The sequence below is a fragment of the Anomaloglossus baeobatrachus genome, chromosome 11 (genome assembly GCF_048569485.1).
Source record: "Anomaloglossus baeobatrachus isolate aAnoBae1 chromosome 11, aAnoBae1.hap1, whole genome shotgun sequence".
NCBI classification, from domain to species: domain Eukaryota; kingdom Metazoa; phylum Chordata; class Amphibia; order Anura; family Aromobatidae; genus Anomaloglossus; species Anomaloglossus baeobatrachus.
This window is the reverse complement of record NC_134363.1, coordinates 167,186,641-167,211,742: the sequence shown is the minus strand read 5'-3', so window position 1 is coordinate 167,211,742 and position 25,102 is coordinate 167,186,641. Positions and strand designations below refer to the sequence as shown.

At 47.9% G+C, this 25,102-nt stretch overlaps 1 protein-coding gene across 2 annotated transcripts in view; it reads right to left on the bottom strand.

Annotated features, from left to right (window-relative positions):
• HTR3B (5-hydroxytryptamine receptor 3B) overlaps window positions 1-25,102 on the bottom strand; it is a 96,617-nt gene that overhangs the window by 48,827 nt on the left and 22,688 nt on the right. For both annotated transcript variants that reach the window (XM_075327541.1, XM_075327542.1), the window contains exons 2-3: window positions 6,649-6,745; window positions 6,339-6,520 (exon numbers count right to left, since the gene is read on the bottom strand). In XM_075327541.1, coding sequence (XP_075183656.1) covers window positions 6,339-6,375 — 37 coding nt within the window. In that variant the 5' untranslated portion in view covers window positions 6,376-6,520; window positions 6,649-6,745. The remainder of the gene's footprint in view (window positions 1-6,338; window positions 6,521-6,648; window positions 6,746-25,102) is intronic.

Genomic DNA, 25,102 nt, shown 5'->3' with positions numbered 1-25,102 from the left:
TGCTTCACACCATCACTCCCGGGATCCCCACACAGAGCAGCGGTGGTGTCAACAACTCACCACAACCGTGGGTGGCGTCACGGACAATAACCAATCCCTACACCCAAAATCCCCTTTCACTCACGGGCGAGGAGCGCCGCTCGAGAACCCCCGGGATCCGGCCCACCGCTCGAGCCACCACTGAGCAGCCGCAGCCGGACCCGAGCAGGGGGGTGAGCGCAGTGCTGACACCCTCCTCCCCGCCCGCGACAACTTGGCGTTCAGAACAGGATCTTACCGCTCTGCCGTCTGGTAGAGGTGCGCCTTGTTACCGCCGGAGGTGTCCGGCAGAAAAATTTCAGAAGCCGCCATCTTTGGCGCGAAAAGTTCCCGCTCGAGCGTCTTCTCGAGTAGCAGAGGCGCGAAGGCCAAAACCCCGCCCCGAGAGAGGAGGGGCCAGAAAGAGCTAGGGGGGACGGGATGGCGACTGGCTGCATGTGAACGCGGCTATAAAAGCAGGGACGCCAGGACTCTGCAGCAATACTGGGTTCCTGAAAGGCACGATTGCCGAGATGTACAACCCAACTCCCAACGAGGAGTCCCCCGCGCCCGGCACGGCGACGTGGTTGAGGGACCGGACCGTCCCGCTGAGTAATCGTCTGCAGGCCCATATGCAACTCCTCCTGGAGGAGTGGGAGACCGACATGGCGGACGTGGTGGCTGCTATGTGGAGACGCGAGGTTGAAGAGGAGTTGGAGGAGCGGGTAAGCGACCCACGCCCCTGTATTCCTAAGGGATCGGCCGTTGGAGCTGAGGGGCCCGGCCGGCTTCCGCTCACCCTGCCTCTCTCCCCGCTACCCGTGATAGCTGCTGCCGCCCCGCCATTAGGCCCACTACCTGCCCAACCGGTAGCGATACCCTGCCCAGCCGCTCCGGCGGACCAGCCGGCTGCAGACGTCCAGGACGGCCCTGAAGTGCACCAGGGGGAACCGCGAGGACCGCGGCCCCTTAACAGCATGGTGCCAGAAGTCCCAGTAGAGACTGTGCCAGACCCTGAGCCCGAGACCATGGCCTGGATGAAGGCCCGGGTGATGCAATTCCACCAGCGTCAGCAGGATCAGATCTTCCGGATGATGGAGCGGTGGACCAACGAGGTGGAGGAGTTGCTTACAACTGCCCCGATGTACGGAAGGGGAATGGATGTAGTAGAACCGACTGGTGACCCACGTCCCTATGTCCTGCCTGGACCGGCCGCTGCGGCTGAGGGGCCCGGCCTAGTCTCGGCCTATGCATCACCCTTGCCGCTACTTATGGGGCGCCTCAGTGTAAGCTCGCCTAATCTGCTGCTCCGTGCTACCGCAGAAGGGGCTGAGGTGCTGGGTGCTGGAGACCAGGAGGCTGCGGCAGCTGGCGGCAACCCGCCTGACGCAGAAACAAGAGAGGACGACTCCTGCCCCAGCCCCGTGCCCGCTGTTGAGTTTGAAGAGGCAAGTGAGCGTTCCCGCTATGTAGGAGCCCCAGTGGTTTTCCAGACCCCTCGTACCGGTGGAAATGGGTACCGGGTGCCCCTGTCACAGCAGGCATGTCAGTGCATGTTTGATATGCTGGTGGAGGGTGATGGATCCGCTCTAGCTGAAGACTCGGAGTAGGGCAACGGATGCCTGCTGCAGCAGTCCCCGTTGGGACCACCAAAGTTTGTTTGAGTTTGTGTGAAAGTTTATTGAAAAATGATGACAAAGATTACCGAACAGTAACCTGATTGTCCTACCGTGATTGAGGAAACCGGCCGTTGCCGGCACCGTTGTCCCCGTGGGGACCGTTTAAAAAGTTTGCATGAGGAACTGCTCATGGACAAGCCCGTGAACTTGCAGGGCAACCACAAACATTAGTGGCTTGTAAATAAGTTGTTTGCCGTTACCGTTTCCGCAATGCCGCCTCCGCAGAGGCAGGTTGGAGGGAGGGCCCGCAGTAGAGCCGGCTGGGGCCCAGCCACCACAGGGACCGGTGGCTACCCTCTGGAGGGGAAGGACAGATCCCGCTCGGGTAACTTGTGCTGGACTTGGGGACAAGGGGTGCTGCCTGGGTTTTAGGGGCAGCATCAGGGCCAGGTTGCTTGGGTGGGAGAGAGCGGAAACCGTAACCGTAAACCGTTTGCAACAATTAAGTAAAGTGCCTCCCGTTATGGGAAGAAGTATTAAAAATGTAAATATGTTACCGTTTACCTTTTATACCTTTACAGAAAAATAAAACCGGTGTTGGATGGGCAGCCCGCGGACGGTCTGCATTTTGCTAAGGGGGAATGTGACGCCCTGGGCAAGCCAGGGGTCACAGGTCATCACACCACCACACCCTACACCCCAGCTAGGCACACCAGCTAACCCAAAAATCCTTGTTGCCTTCCTCCAGGGGCTGATGTTCACACCAGGGGGTGGGCCAGGTGGTTGGCTCCACCCACCGAGGAGTTCACAGCTCTGGAGGCGGGAAGAACCAGGCAGTTTAGCCCAGGCAGGGCTTGAGTGAGGAGTAAACAAGTAGAACAGTGAAGGAAGTGAAGTGGTAGAGGAGCAAAGGAGAAAACTGGAGTAAAGGAGTAAAAGTGACAGTAAGAAAGCCTGAAGCTGGTCCGGGTGTGTGCCCCGGACTGAGTCAGCAAGGTCAGCAGACGGCGGTGATTGTCCGCAGGGGTGACTGCTCGGAGGTTCCTGGAAGGACCGCGGACGGGTGGTGACCCGGCGGTCTGGAGCAGTGTACAAGGAACAGTCAGCACCAGGGCAGGGGCCTCTCGGACCCCGGCAAGGCTAGGAGTCGCCACAATTTGCCAAATCTGTCAGTGAAGGGGACATCTGTCTCCCAACAACCAAGTCCCGATTGAAGGCAACAGCCCAATCATTAAAATAGAGACACCGCCACTGCCAGGGCACCAGTTTCTAAGGGCCAGCGCCTGCGGGCAAAGAGTAGAGCTCCTCCGGTCCAGCTTGAAGCCGGGGAGCGGGTTACCGGTGGGAACCCATCAAAACCATCAACAACATTAGGTGCAGGAAAAGGGACATCACCGTCACCTACTGGGGAAGCAAGTGCAGCCGTCCGTGGGAACCGTCTTTCCAGCCGTGTGTTTTACCGAGAACTGTGTCATCGTCTCAGGCTGAGTGAGTACTACAGTGCCGCAAGGCACAGCGCTGCCCCCGCGTCCCTGCGCCCACAAGGCCCTGCATCTCCCACCTCATCACTGGCCACCGGGATCACCAACCCCTACCCACGGAGGGGCAACACAACAACTGGCTGCTTCACACCATTACTCCCGGGATCCCCACACAGAGCAGCGGTGGTGTCAACAACTCACCACAACCGTGGGTGGCGTCACGGACAATAACCAATCCCTACACCCAAAATCCCCATTCACTCACGGGCGAGGAGCGCCGCTCGAGAACCCCCGGGATCCGGCCCACCGCTCGAGCCACCACTGAGCAGCCGCAGCCGGACCCGAGCAGGGGGGTGAGCGCAGTGCTGACACCCTCCTCCCCGCCCGCGACATATGTATACTCTGTAATACTGAAATTGGAAAACAAATTGGCCACCGTACATTATGCCGCCCCACACCATATTTCCGGTAATAGGACTGGTGTGATGTTCCCTTAAAAGGTTTTAAATTGAACTCTCACCATCGTTCTCAAAGGCTATGGTTCAGAAGAAGATACCAAAGGAGGCTGGAATGGAGGTCTATCCTCTTCGGCGACGATACTAAATTGTAGTCTACACATTGCTAGAAAGTTAAAGGGCATGTCCAGAACTAAGTGTTGTTTTAAATATTATAATTTGTATTTTGTAAACACATTAATCATATCAACATGGATCCAGCGTTCTTGCGCTGACACTGGATCCCTCCTTCTAGCTCGATCATACTCCATGCAATATGCAGGTGATTTTCCCTGGCCCTCCACCTGTCACATTTGTCACGTCCACTGGTTACATTTTGTAATGATGTCAATTTAGTTTATTTTTATGCTGAAAGGGTTAAGCACTTTTTCCCTGCTGGCTGAGATTACTCTTAGCCTTAATCACAGCTGAATGCAACCTCATCAAGTGTCATTTCAACACTAACATTGGACTAGTTCAGTAATATTAATCACAGCTGCAGTATTTTGTCATTACACCCTTCAGCTATATATACCCACTCCTGACTTTACTCCATGCCGGTGATAGATATCCTCTTTACTGACCACGTTGAAAAAGCCTGTCTGTGGAGAAGCTGTGGTGTTATTTCAGTTGCAGCTGTGAAGTTTGCTGCTGAAGAAACCAAGGAGTGCTTTTTGTTGTATCTTTCTCCACCAATTTGTCTTATCTTCTTTGTGTTGTTTTATTGTAGTAATAGGACTAGTGTCCTGCTGGTTAACACCCTATTCCAGGTAAGTTTAGGACCTATGCAGGTGACGGCGCATCGGGGGAAGGACTCATCTAGAGTGCAGAGATCAACCACAGGTGAGTGTAAGGTGGTAACCCCTCTCACCATTCCCTGCTGCCAGAGCCTTCCTTTATATCTTCCCTGGTTTTTCCTTTGTGTTGAGCCGCATGTCCGGCATTCCCTTATCCCGGAGTGACACCACCACTATATATTGCTTACAGGACATCTGCAGTTCAACCAACGCACATGCGGTGTGGAAAAAAGTGCTTCTCCCTGCCAATGTACAACATCTCTTCTGACCACTCAATGGACGAAGACTTATAAGATGCGCTAGTCATGATCAGGCATATCGCCAGAAAAAGGGACTGAGCGATATACGACCCTTAGAATATACAATCAGGCTCTTCAGTCAGACAACAGGGTCTCTAGCGCCACCTATTGGATGTAGCAATCCTTAAAGTCAATATCGACCCTTTAAAGAGCTTTTGTTTCATGATTTAAATTATACACTGCAGCTGCTGAAGAACCTCTTTCCAAAGTGAAATTTAGTGATTTTCACAGGACGAGGAATTTCCTGCCCAAATTAATATGAGGCCTCATAGTACCCATCTATCCATAACCTGCAGCTTCTGGAATCTCAGTGTAATAAGTATTATAAACTTGAGAATTACTAATCAGCAATTGTTACATATTTGTAAAACATATTAATGCATTTTCAAAATATTTAGCGAGTAATATGAAAGCAATTATGTTTGCTGGTAGTCATTTGCAGCCAAATACAATGTATCTCACTAATACATTGCATAGTGATATCAAGTCACATTTCCTACCGTATATATCTAAGACTTAAAAACTAAGATTTTGCTCCTTAAATTGCATAATGAAAAGTTAAACAATTTGGGATATATATTGTAATTTAATTCCTCTTTTTTTTTAAACAGATCTCTGCTTCCTGTCAATGAATAGAAAATGGTGTATTTGTAGAAGATAAAAAAGAATAATTAATAATAATAATAATAATAATAATAAATAACAAATTTTAATACCAACAACCACAAATAATAACATTAATAATAATAACTAATTATAAAAACTAATAATTACAATAATAATAGTAATAATAACAAATAATACTACTAACTAATAATAACACATAATAATAACAAATAATTATACAATTTATAATAGTTGTAATAATAATAATTACAAATAATAATAGCTAATAATAATAATTAATTATAAATACCAATATTTGCAATAATAATATAATAATAAGTAGAAGTAATAATAACAAATAATAAGAGTAACTAAAAATTCTAAATACTAATATTTACAATAATATCAATAATAATAGTACTAATAATAAACATAATAAATAACAAAAACAACAATAAAAAAAATTAATAATAATAACAAATTAGAAATACTAATACTTACAATAAATGCAATACTACTACTAATATTACTACTACTACTACTACTAATAATAATAATAATAATAATACCACCACTAATAATAATAATAATAATAATAATAATAAAATATAAATAATGATAAATATAAATAAAAATAATACAAATAAAATAATAATGATAATATATAATAGTATACAATATACATGATAATAATAATAATAATAATAATAATAATAATAATAAATTAAAGAAGCAAGCATCGCCAGTATTAAGACAATTTCCAGGGGCAGCTCTTCTATAGCTATGGGGCATTTGATAACGTAGATAGGCCATGAAATAGAATTTTGCTTCTAATATGAGTGTACCTATCATTTTTGTATATCCAAAATATCTCAAATATTCTACTTTTTAATCACGACCATGCAAAAATAAAACCAATATCTTCCCTTATATGCTTATATATAAAACATTTCAAGTCTGTGGGTAAAATGTAAGTAGTGGGATTTGGTAATATTCACGTAATCCCTCCATATAGAGCACATACCTGATAATAGGATCGCAGTGATGAATAAATCAGCCATCGGAGGCGTCTGGCCCGGGCTGGGATCTCTGGATTATGGGGGCAGCTTCTTCTTACTTCTTCCACCACTTTCCCATAGACCGAGTCTCCGCGGCACTCTTCGCAGGAGACGTCTACAGTTACCTGTAAATGAGCGCACTCTCCGTCTACCCTCCTCATTTTGAGTAATCCTATTAAAAATCTGATTTAATCTTTTCTAACAGAAGAGCTGATACCACAAGCCCTGGAAGAGCTCCAAATGAAGAGCTAATTGGATTTGGTGCAGATCTCTTACCTGCGGCTTAGGTCCGGCCTGGATACTTAGGACTTTCATGCCAGGCAAAAATAGCATCTGAAGAAGAAAAGATGAAGCCATCTTGGATCAATGTGACCTAATGGAAGGAATGGAAGACACTCTTAAAGGGGGAAGAGCGGAGAAAAAAATCTATATCTAAGTATCCAAAATAATAAGTGGATGTGATACTGAATCGAGTAGAAGATACCCCCAAGGCCGGCAAAGCCCAATCCAGGAGTCAGAAGAGAAACCAGGTCTGCGACGGAGGAGTAGTTCCTTGCCCTGCTTAGAGAAGCGGGCGACAATGCTGACATCGGGACCAAAAGCCTAGGAGTTGGACTGATTCCCCTTCAGCAGTACTATGAGTCAATACTGTGTGCGCACTCTATCGGGCATGTTGTAAAATCTTGGAGTACTGCGGTGTCGGAAGAATAAAGGGACCAGTGTGTGAACCTTACCGCAGCCGGACCGTGAGTGGCCCCCAGAGTTCAGTGGTGTGAATACCGAATCGAGTAGAAGATACCCCCAAGGCCAGTGAACCCAATCCAGTAGTCGTAAGAGAGATCATGTCCACGACAGAGGAGGAAATCCTTGCCCTACTTGGAACAGGGTGCGCCAATGCCGAAACCGGGACCAAAACCCTACTAGTTGGACTGATTCCCCTTCAGCGGTACCGTGAGTCGATACTGTGTGCGCACTCTGTAGGGCTTGTTGTAAAAGCTTAGAGTACTGTGGTGTCGGAAGAATTACTGGACCAGTGCGAGAAGCTTACTGCAGCTGGACCATGATTGATCCCTGAGATCAGTGGTGTGAATACCGAACCGAGTAAAAGATACCCCTAAGGCTGGCGAAGCCCAATCCAGGAGATGGAGGAGAAAGACCAGGTCCGCGATGGAGGAAGAGTTCCATGCCCTGCTTGAAGAAGGGCACGCTAACGCTAACACAGGGACTAAAACCCTAGGAGTTGGACTGTTTCCCCTTCAGTGGTACCATGAGTCAATACTATGTGGGGCGTAGCACAGGCTTCATCAGCCAGAGCACGGCATCCACGCTGCCCTGTTAGTGAAGGCCAGTTAGCTTGTAGTGTGACGCCCTGGAAAAACCAGGTTGTCACAGAGACTGCACAAATCCTTCTGGTGCAGAACTCCATCCTCCTTGGCCTATCAATACAACACCACACACAGGTAACACCAGCCACAAAAGCCTAGTCACCCCCCCGGGACAATAGGGACACACCAGTGGGTGGGACCAGGCAGATGGGAACGCCCACCTAGGGGTCCTGAGGTGTCAGGGGAGGGAACAAGCCAGTGAAGTGGAGGAGTTGAGTTGGAGCAGAGAGAGGAGCGAAGTGGTGGTCAGGGGTTGGAGCCCCTGGACTACTGGACTATCGTAGCTGACTAGGTGGCAGACGGCAGAGCAGGGCCACAGGCAACGGAGATCCGGTCGCCGGAGACGTAACGTGGACAGGGGCAGGGTTGTAGCCCGCTGGTGCCAACAGCGGGAATTTGGTCCGGAGGCCGTGCACAGTTGGGGTACCTGGACCCCAGGGCAAGGACCGCTTCAAGCACCTTACCGATTAGCCAGCAGGGGACAAAGTTCCAGACTCTGTCCCACCAGTAGCCCAGAGAGTGAAACGGAAGCCCAACGAGGGGGATAGGGTGTCTGCCAGAACCCACAGAGATCCCACGGGTCAGATTTTGCGGGCAACGGCTCCCACAGTGCACAAAGCACAGGGAGCGTATTTCTCCCATTTTATGCGGGTTAGGTCACCACAGAAGAAACTACAAGTGCAGGAGGAGGGGCCCCTGCCCTGTGAGCCCGTGTGCGGGACCAAGCACACCCCTCCAGAGGCTCCCGGAATCCGGCCTTGGTTTACCACATGAACTCTGTGTGAATTTCTTTGGAACTGTGAGTACACCATTCTTGCCCGGTCCAGCCGTGCATGACACTCTCCGCAGCATAACTCCCCGTCCACCTGGGCCCCAGGACAATCCCTCCCCTACCCGTGGAGGGGATACCATCTTGCTGCCCCACTCCATGAGCCCCGGGCGTCCCATATCCAGGCAGCGGTGGTGCTACCGACCCTCACCGCAACCCACGGGTGGCGTCACTGAGAAACTTTTCCCCTGTAAATACACCCTTCCTACGGTTGTGAGGACGGACGGCCGCACGAGCCCGGGTCCGGCTGCCACTCGAGCCACAGTAACAAACCCGGATCTGAGCAGCCCCCTGCAGTGGGCTGGCCCCCGTCCGCAACAGTAGCGTAGTAATTATATTGCTTTGTTCGTTCCATACTCATCGTCTTGTGTCGGTGATAGTGGGGGATACGTGCGGTTGGCCGGCCCTAGCTAGCAGCCAAAGCTTTAACCGTCATTGTGTGTTTTGCCTGTAAATAAAGCAAACCCTTGCATTTCGTAGTTGTACTCTGCCACACGGTGGTCTGCCAGACATTGCTACACATGGGCTAACACTGGTCAAACCCTTGTGTTTCGTAGTCGTACTCTGCCCTGTGGTGTTCCACCAGCCATCGCTACACATGGGCTAACACTGATTAATCCCTTCTGTTTCGTAGTCATACTCTGCCCCGCGGTGGTCTGCTAGCCATCGCTACACATGGGCTAACACTGGTCCAACCCTTGTGTTTCGTAGTCCCACTCTGCCCCGTGGTGGTCGACCAGAAATTGCTACACATGGACTAAAGGCTACTTTACACACTGCGATATCGGTCCCGATATCGCTAGTGTGGGTACCCGCCCCATCTGTTGCGCGACACGGGCAAATCGCTGCCCGTGTCGCACAACAGCCGTCACACATACTTACCTGTCCGGCGACGTCGCTGTGACGGGCGAACCGCCTCCTTTCTAAGGGGGCGGTCCGTGCGGAGTCACAGCGACGTCACTGAAGCGTCACTGAACCGCCGCCCAATAGCAGCGGAGGGGCGGAGATGAGCGGGACGTAACATCCCGCCCACCTCCTTCCTTCCGCATAGCGGCCAGGAGGCAGGTAAGGGGAGCTTCCTCGTTCCTGCGGCGTCACACGCAGCGATGTGTGCTGCCGCAGGAACGAGGAACAACTTCGTTACTGCTGCAGTAACGATTTTTGAGAATGGACCCCCGTGTCGCCGATTAGCGATTTTGCACGTTTTTGCAACGATGCAAAATCGCTTATCGGTGTCACACGCAACGGCTTCGCTAATGCGGCCGGATGTGCGTCACAAATTCCATGACCCCAACGACTCCGCATTAGCGATGTCGCAGCGTGTAAAGCCCGCTTTACACTAGTCAAACCCTTGTGTTTCATAGTCGCACTGTGCCCCACGGTGGTCCGCCAGCCATTGCTACACATGGGCTAACACTGGTCAGCGCTGTCGGTGCACGCTACATCTATGAGCTGGTGTACCGCCCCCGTGGAAGCAGCCGAGCTGCTCGGATCCGGGTTCTCTGTGGCTCGAGGGTCTCCGGACTCGGGGGTTGTGCGGCCACCGCTGCTGTTGGGAGTACCCAGGCATAATGGAACGGGGCAGCAAGGTGTTGGAACCCTCCACGGGTAGGGGATGCACCGGGACTCGGTGTGGGGAGTGCCGTGGGGATGAAGGGGTCACTCTCGTACTCACTCAGTTCATAAACAGACACCAACCACCAGGTAAACCAAGTCTCTGGACACCGCTGCCGCTGAGGGGAGCTCGACTGGGTCCCATCCCCAAGTAGTGCTGCCTGGTGATCCATGACCTGCCTTGTGGCACTTAGTTTAGACTTCAACTTGATGGCCCGGTAGCTTGGAACTAACCAGACCCCGCTCCCTACTATGGCTAAGTATGGGAGCTTGCTCTCAGGGCTCACGCTTGGGATTTTCTGGACCGTTTCGGTTGGAAAGTCCTACTCTCCTCGTTGCTCTAATGCCCCGATTCTAGAGCGGATGGGCACAGATCGCGAAGGCTCCGTTCTCCTCAGGTGAATTGTCGGGTTGCCTGAAGCTACTCCCCGACGTAGGGTCAAATGTACCCTGTCGTGCTTTCAGTCCCGGTCCGGTGATAGTGCTAGGCTGCCGGCCGCCCTCCTCGACAGATCCAAGCACCTCACCACAATCCCCTGCGACCGAAGGTCCGACTCCTCTAGGCCCAGACCACTGTCTGTAACCTAGGCAGTTACTTCGGGAATCCCCACTCCCAACTTCCTCTGAGCTCCTCTCAGCTCGAGGGCTACTTCCAACTCCTTCTCCACTCACTGACTCTACTCGACTCTCTACACACCTCACCTCCCCTCCCTGACCCCCCAGGTGGGCGACTCCGTCCACAGGTGTGTCAGGTGGGTGTGGTGCAGGGTGTCTCTAGGATTTTGATTTGCTGTTAGAGGCAACACCACTTAAGTAGGGACCCAAAACCAAGAGGGAGGCAGAATACTGCACGGAAGGGCAGCTTGTGCAGTACCCTGTGACGACCTGATAGTCCAGGGGCGTCACATTAACATTGGTCAGGGCTGTCCGTGCGTACTACGTCCATGGGCAGCTCTCTACCTTTATGGTTAGATGTTCTCTGTTGGTCAGTGACCCCTCAGGACGGGCCGTGCGCCTCATACTGACATTTACTGTACGGATTTGTGAGACCGTGAAGTACACGTCCACCATGAAACCTTTTTAGGATGCACATAAACAGCGAAAAACAAATCGGTTTCTATCCAGTAATCTTAAATGCCTGATTGTTTTTTGAAAGTAATTAAACAGTAATGACCCTTCTTCTCCGGCATCTTCACTTGATTAATTACTGAAATGAAAATTAGATTTTTAATCAATTTTTAGGAGATGTTCCTTAAACCCCTGAACTGCAGGACGTACACAGTGCAATAGTGATATAGGGGAGGAGAGGTGGAGGGCGCAGGGTAAGGCTGCGAGTCCAGGGCTTGTGCCGCAGAGATCACCCAGCGTATGTGCCGAGCGTAAATCGTTTTGGACAATATACATACATCATGATACTCAATGCAAAAAAAGAGCACTGTTCCTGTACTGTGGTTGTAAATAATAAGGATTAAATATATAACTATTAGCTCCTTATAATGATTTATCATCTCGTGTTGCATGGACGACAAGTTACTAGGGTTGTCCACCTTTTTACCTTTTTTCTTGCAGATATTTATGGCTAAAAATCACTTTTAACTGTAGGCTGCATTAAAAGTTTTACATAGTCTGCCTGTCTATTGTGGACTGCAGAATGAGTTAACTGAGACTCTATCAGTGAGCTCATTCTGCCGGTCAAACGTTTTAGAGTTTTCTAGCATCTTGATGGGCACCCTGAGAACCATCTCTCATCCGCAACTAGTCTTTTTGGATTAGCTCGTCTGGCGCCACATCCCATGTGCGTTAAGCCGCTCACGCCTGAACATTAGGCTGGCCAATCAAATGATGATTGGGGGATGAAGGGAGGCAGGAGGTGGTTCCAAGAGCTACCATCCGGCGGGCACAGATTACTGACATGGCTGATGGGTCTGGTCTCCTGGATCAATTCGCACCAACTTTCGAGTATTTGTAACTCTTTTATCTGTCTTTTTCTGAGCTCTGGGAAAACCAGGGAAGCAATATAGCAATATAACGGAAGGTCCTGGCACTTGGAAGAGGGGAGAGGGGTCACCACCTATCACTCACCTAAGGCTGATCCCTGTACTCCCTCCCTTCCCCCATGCGCCATCATGTGCCAAAGCCCTCGCTGGCCCTGAACTCATCCTGACTAGTGAAGGTCAGTTGCAATAAGACAACACGACTAAGGTAAGACAAACAGGTGGGGAAAGACACAACAAATAGCAATCCACAGCTTCTCCTGCAGGAACTTCTCAGCTGCAACAGAAACAACACCTCAGCCTCTCCAGAGACAGGCTCCTTCAAAGTGGACAACATAGGTATGAGCTATAGCCAGCAGAGACAGGAGTGAGGAGCAGATACTTACAGCAAAAGGGAGTGGCTGCAGCTGAAATTACAACTAGTTGTTAGATCACAGCAGGATAGAAAGGAGCCTTAACCTCTTCAGGACCAGATGGAATTAAATAAGGTCCAACTGAGGGTAAATGGCAAGCGGGCACTAAAGCGGATCTGCGATCAATCATAAACTGTGAGCTTCTGATTCTAGATCCCCTCGAGATCACATCATGTTGTGATACATTTGTGACATTTACGTGGACATGTCCTTTAAGGAGGACCTGTCATGAAGTCAAAAGTGTCCACTTTTTCCTCTTATTATATTCCTTTTACGCCCCCAAGTATTTTGTTTTTTGTTTTTTAAAAATCCAATATACGGATCCAGAGATATGGGCTTTTGTACTTAGTGCTAATTTTATAGTTTTTATTAAGAGGGCGTGGCTCACAGGATCCCCTGGGGCATGTCTTTAGATTGATCTGCATATTTATCCTATAAGCCACGCCTAGTTGGAAAGATCATAAAAATGTGCACTAATTAAAAAGGCTCATATCTCAGGAACCGTCTGACGGATTTAAAAAATTCAAAAAGCAAAATACTCAGGGGAGTAGCGGGAAGAAAATAGGAGTAAAAAACTGGACACTTTTTATCTGCTGATAGTTCCCCTTTAAGATCCAAACGTATGTTTTACGTCCCAGTTAAATAAAGCTTGTACAAAATTAGTGTAGTATTATTTTGTAATGTTGCTATTATTAGTAGTAGTATACAATTATTTTACTTACTTTGTTAGAATTTGTTTTTTTCATTTTTTTTTGTGTTTTAGCTTTCATGTAATAGGTCAGTAATTCATCTAGCCGGCTTCTGAGAACCTGAGACAGTCAATCAATTCACTTGGCCCAATTACTTGGAAAGATTGTAATGGTAAACAGATTATAACAAAGCTAAATGCAGCGGTGTGAGCGTGCGGACACTTCTACATTGTAAGCAAGGCACACAATCTCAGCCGTAACTAGGAAAACAACATGATATCGATTGGAGAAGAAAATCATTGCACATAACGTCAGAGATTTGATTTAGCGCTGAGTAGATTATTACTGATAATTTGAAAACTTTAAATCAGTTTAGGGACTCACTGCTATTTTCTCGTTTGAAGCCGACCACTTACTCGAGAGTCCGTCACGTTAACATCAGAGGCGGGTTATTACTGTGCTGTGTAATATACAGGATATAGTTGGACTTCTACAGAGCACGTCTTATGTGGAGTGTGTCTGGATACATATATGACAAGGGAGGTGTATAACTTGTACCCAGGGAAGACCTATGCTAGGGTCCCTGAGCTCACCCTCCCACCAAGAGGTACCCTTGAAGGTAGGGAGGTCTGGGCCCCCGACCTGGCCCTGACTCCTGTCCTGGCCCTGATGACAAGTCCCCACCACACCCACCACCCAGGGGACTGACGAGGATAGAGATCCACAAAACCCCAACAACTACCCCAATAACAACAAATGAACCTCATACACACCTAAGGCTACATTCACACGACCGATCCGTTTTTGCGGTCCGCAAAAACGGTCCGTTTTTTTCACAGATGCGTCCGTGTGGCATCCGTGTGACATCCGTTCCGTATACGGTCCGTGTGTCATCCGTGTGTCATCCATGTGCCTTCCGTTTTTTTTGCGGACCGCAAAAAACGGAAACAGCAAGAAAGAAATAGATGAGTAGATATAGAGATGAATAGATAGATATAGAGACAGAGAGATAGAGGGATAAATGAATGAATGAATGAATGAATGAATAGAGGGATAGATAGATAGATAATGGATAGATGAATAGATAGATAGATAGATGAGAAAGACATATATAATGTCCCACCTCCCTGCATATTCTAAGCTGGCACCCTTTAGTGACTTTCATGTGGCACTAAAGGGTGCTTAGCCTTGTATTTAGCCAAAAAATAAATAAATAATTAAAAAAAAATGACGTGGGGTCCCCCCTATCTTTTGTAGCCAGCTAGGGTAAAGCAGACAGCTGCAGCTTGCAGACCACAGCTGGCAGCTTCACCTTGGCTGATAATCCAAAACTGAGGGCACCCAATGCTGTTATTTTACATTAAATAAAAAATTTAAAACAAAAAAAGTGGGGTCCCCCCCAAATTGGATCACCAGCCAAGGCAAAGCGGACAGCTGTGGTCTGGTATTCTCAGATTAGGGAGGTCCCCTGTTATTGGACATTCCCAAGCCTAAAAATAGCAGGCCGCAGCCGCTCCAGAAGTGGCGCATCCATTAGATGCGCCAATCCTGGCGATTTGCCCCAACTCATCCCTTTGCCCTGGTGCGGTGGCAAACGGGGTAATATATGGGGTTGATGCCAGATGTCTAATGTCACCTGGCATCAGGCCCTGGGGTTAGTGATGTCACGCGTCTATCAGATACCCGACATCACCAACCCAGTCAGTAATAAAAAAAAAAAGACAACAACAAAAGTTTTATTTGAAAAAAAACTCCCCAAAACATTCCCTCTTTTACTAATTTATTGACAAGAATAATCAAATCCTGGTCTGGCATAATCCAATAAGGGGGTCCCACGACGATCAATACCATAGTCACTGTCCCAGTCAATGAAGAACAGAACGTTCCCCATTGGCTGGGAGAGTAATGCAGTGACCTGAGCTAACATCAATAGGTCAGCCCAGGTCACTGCAGGGGATGACGAGCGCTGCTGTCAGGAGGTTAGATGAGATCATTACCTGCTGTGATGATCTCCTGCACTGCTGACGTCAGCGCTGTCACTGACTTCTATGCACACTGCGTTCTCAGCAGTATCGCGGGAGCCTGTGACGTCACCGCTAGTGACAGTCTCTGGTTGCGCGCGAGACGTGATGTGAGAACGCAGCGGGCATAGAAGGCAGTGACAGCGCGCTGACGTCAGGAGACCAGGAGATCATCACAGCAGGTAATGATCTCATCTAACCTGCTCATAGCAGCACTTGTCATCCCCGTGGCTGCCTGCGCTGCAGTGTGAGAAGCTGCTGATACTGCAGGCAGACACTGACACACTGCGGTGCGGGCAGCTGCGGGCCTGGAGCAGGCCACAGACTGCATGGGCAGTGATGAGAAGCAGCGCTCGTCATCCCTGCGGCTGCACGCACTGCAGGGTGAGAAGCTGCTGCTACTGCAGGAGGGGGGGGGGGAAGACACTGACACTCTGCAGTGCGGGCATATATGCTGACACTCTGCAGTGCGGGCATATATGTTGACACTCTGCAGTGCGAGCAGCCGCGGGGCTGGCAGGGAGCGGGAAGTGCTTCCGTGTGGCTTCCGGGGATTTTGTGGGCCCATTGAATAGTATTGAGTCATAGTCCGTTATTACGGAACAGAATAGGACATGTTCCATAATAACGGAACGGACATACGGCATCCGATGTGTTTTTTTGTAGGATCGGATGCACACGGAGGTGTTTCCGTGTACCATCCGATCCTACAAAAAAGACATTGAAAAGATGGTCCTGTCCATGGGTCCGCAAAAAAACAGGAACTGACCAGGACAAACGGAACGGTCATGTGAATGAGCCCTAAAACCTACACCAGAGAACAACCAAGGATAGCCGGGTAAGGCATAACAAGGAAAAGGAGGAAGTACAAAAACAAAACAACTTGCAACAAACCGCAGCAGACAGCAACAGAAACAGCGGCAAAAACCACATCCTCTCTGCTCCAAGGCTAGCTCCTAACTGAATAGAATAACCAGCATCAAGTCCAGGAAGCAAAGGGCTAAAATCCCAGCCGGAAGTTGATTAAGCAAGTTCTGCTGCTGCACAGAGAAGGAATTAACCCTTAATGTGCCCAAATGAAAAACTATGTTTAAAGGGCATGGTACCAGATGGTAAGGTAAGAGCTGAGCCTGTCCCTATACATGTGACAATATAGTTATGTATTATTATATGTTCTCATCCCTCAGAGGGAATCTGTCAGCAGTAGTGATTTGCGAGTGTGCTCGGCATTGCACGGTACTCCATCAAGCATCGGGGTGCTTGGGCATGCTCGTTACTCGGCTGAGTATTGTGGGTGTACAAATTTCTGCATGTTTTGCAGCTATTAGATAGCTAAGTCGTGGCCATGTTGGCTACTGGCATCACTGTGATTGGTCGGCTGTATTGCGTCATTGAGTCTTACATGAGATCCGGGGGCTTAATGCTCGGCACAGTGCAGTTCAGGGAGTTCTGGTATGGTGGCAATCAAGGGTAATATTTTTTGAGCTTGATGTCAGCTGTGTAATGTCAGCTGGCATTAAGCCCAGGGGTTAGTAATGGAGAGGCGTCTATCAGACACCCTTATTATTAACCAAGTAATCATCCCAAAAAAAACACACTGGAAAAAAACAGTTTATTTGAATAGAGACTCTCCCATGCTATATCTTGTTTACCAATTTATCAAAAATGTTCCTAAGAAACCCCTCCTTCAGTTTTTAAAATTATGAATTTATTTAGTTCCCAGCAGCAATCTGGGAATCAGAGATGCGTCCTGACGTCTTCTCTCCATGCTGTTCCCATTACATTTGAGCATTCTTTCCGTCCTCTTCCATCTTCCTGGAACGAGTGTTCCAGAAAAATGCAATAAGTTTCCCATTGACTTCCAGTATACTCGTTACTCGAGTTGAGCCTGTCTAAAGCCTGCTTTACAGGTTGCAATTTCGCATACGATATCGTATGCGATTTGCAACGCCCCCATTGTATGTGCGGCACGTTCAATTTGATGAGCGTGCCACACAAATGATTACCACCATCACACATGCTTACCTTCCACACGACCTCGATGTGGGCGGCGAACAACCACTTCCTGGAGTGGGAGGGACGTTCGGCGTCACATCGACGTCACGCGGTAGCCGGCCAATAGAAGTGGAGGGGCGGAGATGAGCGGGACGTAAACATCCCGCCCACCTCCTTCCTTCCTCATTGCCAGCCGGGAGCCGCGGGACACAGGTAAGATCTGTTCATCGTTCCCGGGGTGTCACACACAGCGATGTATTCTACCCCAGGTACGATGAACAACCTGACATTCAATTCGTCAGGAATGAACGACGTGCGTGCGATGAACGGTTTTTCGTTCAATCGCAATTGCACGTCGCTGTCACACGCTACAACATACCTTACGATGCCGGATGTGCGTCACTTACGACGTGACCCCGCCGACACATCGTAAGATATATTGTAGCGTGTAAAGCGGGCTTAAGTGTCCTCCCTGCTCAATTCGAGTATCAAGCACTCGAGCATTTAAGTGCTCGCTCATCACTAGTCAGCATGTTTTTGCTATGTAATTTGACAGCAGCATGAAATAGGGGAACAGACCCTGATTCCAGTGATATCCAGTGCGGAGACTCCCGGCGAGTGACGCAACACAATGAGAAAATCAGGGACAAAAGACAATGGAAGGTCTTAGCGCTAGGGAAAGGGGCGCTGGGTCACCTCGTAGCACGCACCTGAGGCTGATCCCTGCACTCCCTAACGTCCCTTAAGGGGTCCTTCCCCCATGTGCCGTCATGTGCCTAGGCCCTCGCTGGCCTTGAACTCACCCTGACTAGTAAAGATTAGCTGCAATAAGACATCATGAGCATGGTAAGGCAAATAGGAGTGGAAAGACGGAACAAATAGCACTCCACAGCTTCTCCAACAGGAACTTCTCAGCTGCAACAGAAGCAACACCTCAGCTTCTCCAGAGACAGGCTCCTTTAAAGTGGACAGCATAGGTATGAGCTATAGCCTGCATTTTGAGGAGTGGATACATATAGCAGAAGGGAGTTGCTGAAGCTGAGATTACAGCTACTTGTTTGATTGCAGTCATGTAGCAATGGCTCGTCTCTTGTAGAGTCAAAAGATTGGCCATTTTAAACTCCAGTGTCACCCAATCTTTACATGAATAGGCCCTCACTGGCCCTGAGCTCACACTGACTAGTGAAGGCCAGCAGCTGTAATAAGACATCACAATGTAGATAAGACAAACAGGAGGGGAAAAACAGAAGAAATAGCAATCCACAGCTACTAAAACAGGAACTTCTCAGCTGCAATAGAGGCAACACTTAAGCTTCTCCAGAGACAGGCTCCTTCAAAGTGGACAGCATATGTATGAGCTATAGCCGGCATAGTGAGAAGTGGACACGTATAGCAGAAGGGAGTTGCTGAAGCTGAGATTACAGCTACCTGTTAGATTGCAGCCAGGTAGCTGTCTCATCTCTTGTAGAGTCAAAAGATTGGCCATTTTAAATTCCAGTGTCCCCCAATCTTTACATTCCTAGGCCCTTGCTGACTAGAGAAGGCCAGCTGCAATAAGACATCACAAGGAAGGTTAGACAAACAAGAGTGGAAAGATAGAACAAACAGCACTCTGCAGCTTCTCCAACAGGAACTTCTCAACTGCAATAGAGGAAGGTACTGGAGAAAGAATGGATGTATTGCCACGCTACCACCAATGCGAAGAAGTGTTGATTAATATTAGTAATTTATTTTTACAGGTTGACGCGTTTCTGGGATCAAGTCCCCTTCTTGAGGACCTTCCTGAGGACCATGGAAATCAACAACAGTCAGCCAGCTGCAATAGAGGCAACACCTCAGAGACAGGCTCCTTCAAAGTGGACAGCATAGGTATGAGCTATAGCCGGTATAGTGAGGAGTGGATACGTATAGCAGAAGGGAATTGCTGAAGTTGAGATTACAGCTACTTGTTAGATTGCAGTCAGGTAGCAATGGCTCGTCTCTTGTAGAGTCAAAAGATTGGCCATTTTAAACTCCAGTGTCACTCAATCTTTACATGAATAGGACCTCACTGGCCCTGAACTCACACTGACTAGTGAAGGCCAGCTGCAATAAGACATCACAATGTAGGTAAGACAAACAGGAGAGGAAAGACAGAACAAACAGCAATCCACAGCTTCTCCAACAGGAACTTCTCAGCTGCAACAGAGGCAACACCTCAGCTTCTCCAGAGTCAGGATCTTTCAAAGTGGACAGCATAGATATGAACTATAGCCGGCATAGTGAGGAGTGGATACTTATAGCAGAAGGGAGTGACTGAAGGTGAGATTATAACTACCCGCTAGATTGCAGTCAGGTAGCAATGGCTCGTCTCTTGTAGAGTCAAAAGATTGGCCAGTGTCCCCCAATCTTTACATGCCTAGGGCTTTGCTGACTAGTGAAGGCCAGCTGCAATAAGACATCACAAGGAAGGTTAGACAAACAAAAGTGGAAAGACAGAACAAATAGCACTCCACAGCTTGTCCAACAGGAACTTCTCAGCTGCAATAGAGGCAATACCTCAGTTTCTCCAGAGACAGGCTCCTTCAAAGTGGACAGCACAGGTATGAGCTATAGCCGGTATAGTAAGGAGTGGATACTTATAGCAGAAGGGAGTTGCTGAAGCTGAGATTACAACTACCTGTTAGATTGCAGCCGGATAGCAATGGCTCATTGTCTCCCAATCCTTCTTTCCCTTGACACCTTATTGTGAAGACCCCTGTACACATGAGATTCCAGCAGGGCTCGCTGTATGTTTCAGTGGGTAGTGGAAAGTGAGCTATTGTCAGAACCCTTTTGCGGTAACAAAGGGATGGCCCATTTGGAAATTCAATGTTGGGCAAACCTAGCCCATTTGCGGACCCCTCTAGCCATTGGTTGGGGTGATTTATCAATTATCTATAGATGCCTGTAGGCCAAATCTGTGATGGAAGCTCCAACATGAGGAAGAACGGGGTCATCGTTCCATAAAGAGGAGACGGTAAGCGACAGTCCCAGCGGCCTCCGTCCATGTCTCCATTAGGATTTACCAGAAATAAAATCTAATTGTTATATCCCGTTGCACATTAGAGGACGGTCATTAAAAAATCACAAATGCAATTTTAATACACAAATGTGATTATTGGCTTGGAAAGCGCACCCGGCCTCTACGAGGGATAAGTACGTGATTAACATTCGCTATTATTCATGATCACATTTCCATTCATTTTATTGGAGGTCCCCCCCCTCCCCCTCCCACCTATGGGAATAATGATTTAACTACACATAATTCCTATTTATTCCTAGTTATGTTGCATTAACCTTGAAAAATATACTCGGCTCAGTTATAATTAAGTCAGCGCGGTAAGGGTCAATGATTACCAAATAATGGAGACAGAGCTAAGTACGTTCAATCAATGCTAACTCTGTGTACGGGAAGAGGAGCGTACATCTCCTGACGACTGACCCTACAGCTAATTAGGAAAAAACACAAAAGGAAAAATAAGTACACCTCTAATGGGGGTCCACGGTATATCAGACTACTATTTCACCACTCGACTAGTATGGACCCTTCCAACAAACTTTCCTGGGGGGGCGGGGGGGGTCATCACATATCAAGACGTTCCACATATAGAGGGCATCAGTACTTTATTTGGTGCCTTGTCTCATTTATTATATGTCCTTTATCTAAAAGTAAAATCTCTGAGGTTTTTAAGTCTTTTAGTCAATTCCAAGACGTTTTTGAGATAAACCCATGAATGGAAACATGACAGGTGATGTGTGGTCTCTGCCTGAGCCGCAATTCAATAGGTGGCGCTCCTCAATGGGTCTGTATCCAGTGCTGAGCGCTTTTACTATTCTGCGTGACAGGTTGAAATGGCAACCTGCAGCGCTGCTGTGACATCACTAATCCAGGGCAACTAGTTCGGATCAAGCGGCAAATCTCTGTCTGAAAAATCAGGTAGGTGGCGTCCCTGGCACTACTAGCATCACTGACACTGTGCTATAACGTCAGTCTGTGCTACATCTTCACAGTGTATCCCCTAATCTACTCCATATTGCCATAATACTGGGCTCTGCAACATCTCCATAATGAATTTAACAATAATAATTAATAATAATTAGAATTAATTATTATTATTATTATTATTATATTGCCATAATACTGGGCTCTGCAACATCTCCATAATGAATTTTTTAAACTACTTCACTTATGCTCGAATGCTGGTCTATGTTATTCCACCATAGTGAGTCTCTTATCCTACTCCACTCTGTTACTTCACTGGGCTCTGCTATTTCTCCATGGAGAGTCTCTTATCCTACTCGACTCTGTTACATTGCTGGACTCTGCTATTTCTCCACACTGAGTCTCTTATCCTACTCCACTCTGTTGCATTGCTGGACTCTGCTACTTCTCTATAGTAGTCACTTATCCATCTCCACTCTGTTACATCACTGAGCTCTGCTACTTCTCCATGAAGAGTCTGTTATCCTACTCAACTCTGTTACATCACTGGGCTCTGCTACTTCTCCATAGTGAGTTTCTTCACATACTCCATTCTGTTACATCACTGGTCTTTGTTACTTCTACATAGTCCATCTCTTATCCTACTCCACTCTGTTACATCACTGGGCTCTGCTACTTCTCCATGGATAGTCTCTTATCCTACTCGACTTTGTTACATCACTGGGCTCTGCTACTTTTCCATAGTGAATCTCTTAAGCTACTCCATGCTCATACATCACTGGGCTCTGAAACTTCTTAGTGAGTCTCTTAACCTACTCCACTCTGTTATATCACTGGGCTCTGCTACTTCTACATAGTGAGTCTCTTAACCTACTCCACTCTGTTACATCACTGGGCTTTGCTACTTATTTGTCATATGGAGTTCTGAACAAACTTTGCCGAGTGTCATGGGGTATTAGACTCTGTTCATATTGCAGATTCTGACACTCTGCCTGATGGTTTTTCTGGTGTCTAGGATCAATACAGGCACACTCAGGTGTCGACCTGCTGTGTTCTGATTCATAGGCAGGCTAGCAAGAGTTATTCTGTGCTGGTCTGCTTGCTTCTTTAATCACATCTTCTGGTGAGACCTACCACATCTACTCACCTCCTATTTATGCTGGTTGAAACCTTCCACATATGCCAGCTATTGTTTGTCCATGTTGGTCTATGAGGTGTGGTGTCCCAGACTCTCTCGTGAAAGTTGTGCTCTTTGCTTGGTGCGGTTGCGGAGTTTAATCCTGTTGTTTTGTAGCTTCCTTCCTGCTCTTGTTTTTCCTCCTGAATTTCTTATTATCTTTACCTTTGTGTGTGTGTGTGCTGTGTGACAGAGTTTTTGGTTTTCCCTTGTCTGTCTTTATCTGTTGGTATCTACACACTCCTGTTCCATCCCTCCCTGGGGGGAGAGGGAGATCAGGACTGTTCAGGAACAGGGCCAGGAAGGAGACTCAGGCATCTCCACCATCAGGAGTATCCCTGAGGATAGGGATAACATAGGTCCCCCTAGCTTGAGGGACAGCATAGGATCTCCGGTTCCCCACTATCCCAGAGTCATCGTGACATTCTCCATAGTGAATCTTTTAACCTACCCCACTCTCTTACATCACTGGGCTCTGCTACATCTCCATGGAGAGTCTATACATCTTTTACATTCTGTTACGTCACTGGGCTCTGCTACTTTTCTATAACAAGTCTCTTAATCTACTGCACTCTGTTATATACTGGCCTTTGCTACTTCTCCATAGTGTCTCCTAATATACACAATTCTATTACATCGCTAGGTTTTGCTACATCACAATTATGTTTCTCCTTGTCTAACTCCACTCTGTTACATCGCTGGGCTCTGCTACATTGCTCAATGCTTTTGATCATATGTACATTTAGCCATTTGATATACCCATTACTGTTGTGCTGCTATCTCAGCTCTACCTCATGAGTCTCACTACACTGAATCTCTGGGATCTTAGTGAACTAGTACCGTACTACACAACTCCTCCAGTTGCTTATCAGTCTCTATAGACTCTGTTATTCGAGCTGCACCTCCCTGCTGCACCACCTGTACTATATACAATATCAACTGCTTACCTGGACCAAGAGCATTTAGGGTATGTACGCACACTGCAGAAATTTTCTGAACCAAAAATGCATCAAAAACTGCACCGTGTGCACAGGGCCTAATGATCCACCTCATTAGTAGAGAGACAACAAGTCCATGCTGACACACGCTACGGTGCACTTCCACGCAGACAGATAGGGTCTGAGTCAATCTATTGCTAAGGTCCATGTGATCAACAAGAAAGAGTCTTAAGATAAGCCAAGTGGCCAGTGTAAAAATCAAAAGATTTTTTGTAAAAAAAAATAGTGATACGTAAGACAAACAAAAAACATCAATACATTCAAAGGGAACCTGTCACGAGAATTTTCGCTATGAAACTAATAGAACCCCCTTCTGCAGCTCCTGGGCTGCATTCTAGAAAGGTTCCTCTTGCTACTGGCCCCCCTTTTAGACCTAAACAAACACTTACCAAAATATTACCTTTTGCTATGGAAATGAGGTTTGCTTTCCCCGGGGACAGGCTGTATTTCGTCTGTTATCCCCCCCTCCTGCCGCTGTTCGCCGTCCCCCAGCGTTCATTTACATAGATGAGGCCGCCGCCCTCATGTTCCGCAGTGCTCTGGGAGTCTTGCGCATGCGCAGTGGCACTAGCGCGGGACTGAGCACTGTTTTCAAATTGTGAGCGCCGGTGATGTTATTGCGCAGGCGCGAGATTATGGGCGGCGCTGTGAATGTCATCTCCAGCGTCATCCAAGTACCCGCCCATAATCTTGCGCCTGCGCGGGGTTACATTTTCCCGTCAAAACATAGTCTATGACATTTATATAAACCTACAACTTCCCTTAAAAGGAGGGTCTCAGTAAGAACTACTAACCAAGGAAAGTCCCAGTGGTCAAAAACACCAGTAGATAGGATGGGAGGAAGACCACTGGTAAAAGAAGAGACCAAGAACAAGTACTTAGTGAAATACAAAATCCATTTTTAATTAAAGTGCACGTGACACAAGGACAGACAGTAATGACAAAAAGATCTAAAATTCGTCAGACACACAGAATTGCACAAACACCACCAGCAGATATAGTGAAGCTGCTAGAGCCAAAGGGTTAATATCAAAAACCAGAGGCGAGGCAGATAGGGAAAGCATGTAAGGCTACTTTCACACATCCGGTTTGAGCACTGCGGCTCAATCCGGCTGTGAAAACTATGCAACGGATGCGGCGAAAACACCGCATCCTTTGCATAAGTTTTTACATGCGGCCCGTCTGGTTTTTTCCGGTTGCGGCATGCTACTGAGCATGTGCAGTGGAAAAAACCGCATGCGGCGAGCGGATGCGTTTTTTTCCGCATCGCGCCGCATCCGGCCTCCATAGGTATGCATTGAAAAATGCGCCGCAGCGGCCGGATGCGGCGCGATGCGGTGTTTTTTGCCGGAGCAAAAAACGTTGCAGGGAACGTTCGATCTGGCCGCGGCATCGGCTAAATCTGCCGCATGCGGCAAAAACCGAACCGAACGCAAGCCCCTGCGGCACAATACGGCACTAATGTAAGTCTATGCAAAAAAAACGCAACCGGCGTTACAAAAGCCGGTTGCAGTTTTTCTGCAGAACGCCGTATTGTGCCGCAGAGCAAAAACCGGATGTGTGAAAGTAGCCTAATTAAGAGTAGACAAATAGTAGTCCCCAATGTGTTTACTCTCCCTTTGCAAGCGTTAGGGTGACATGTCAACTAGAT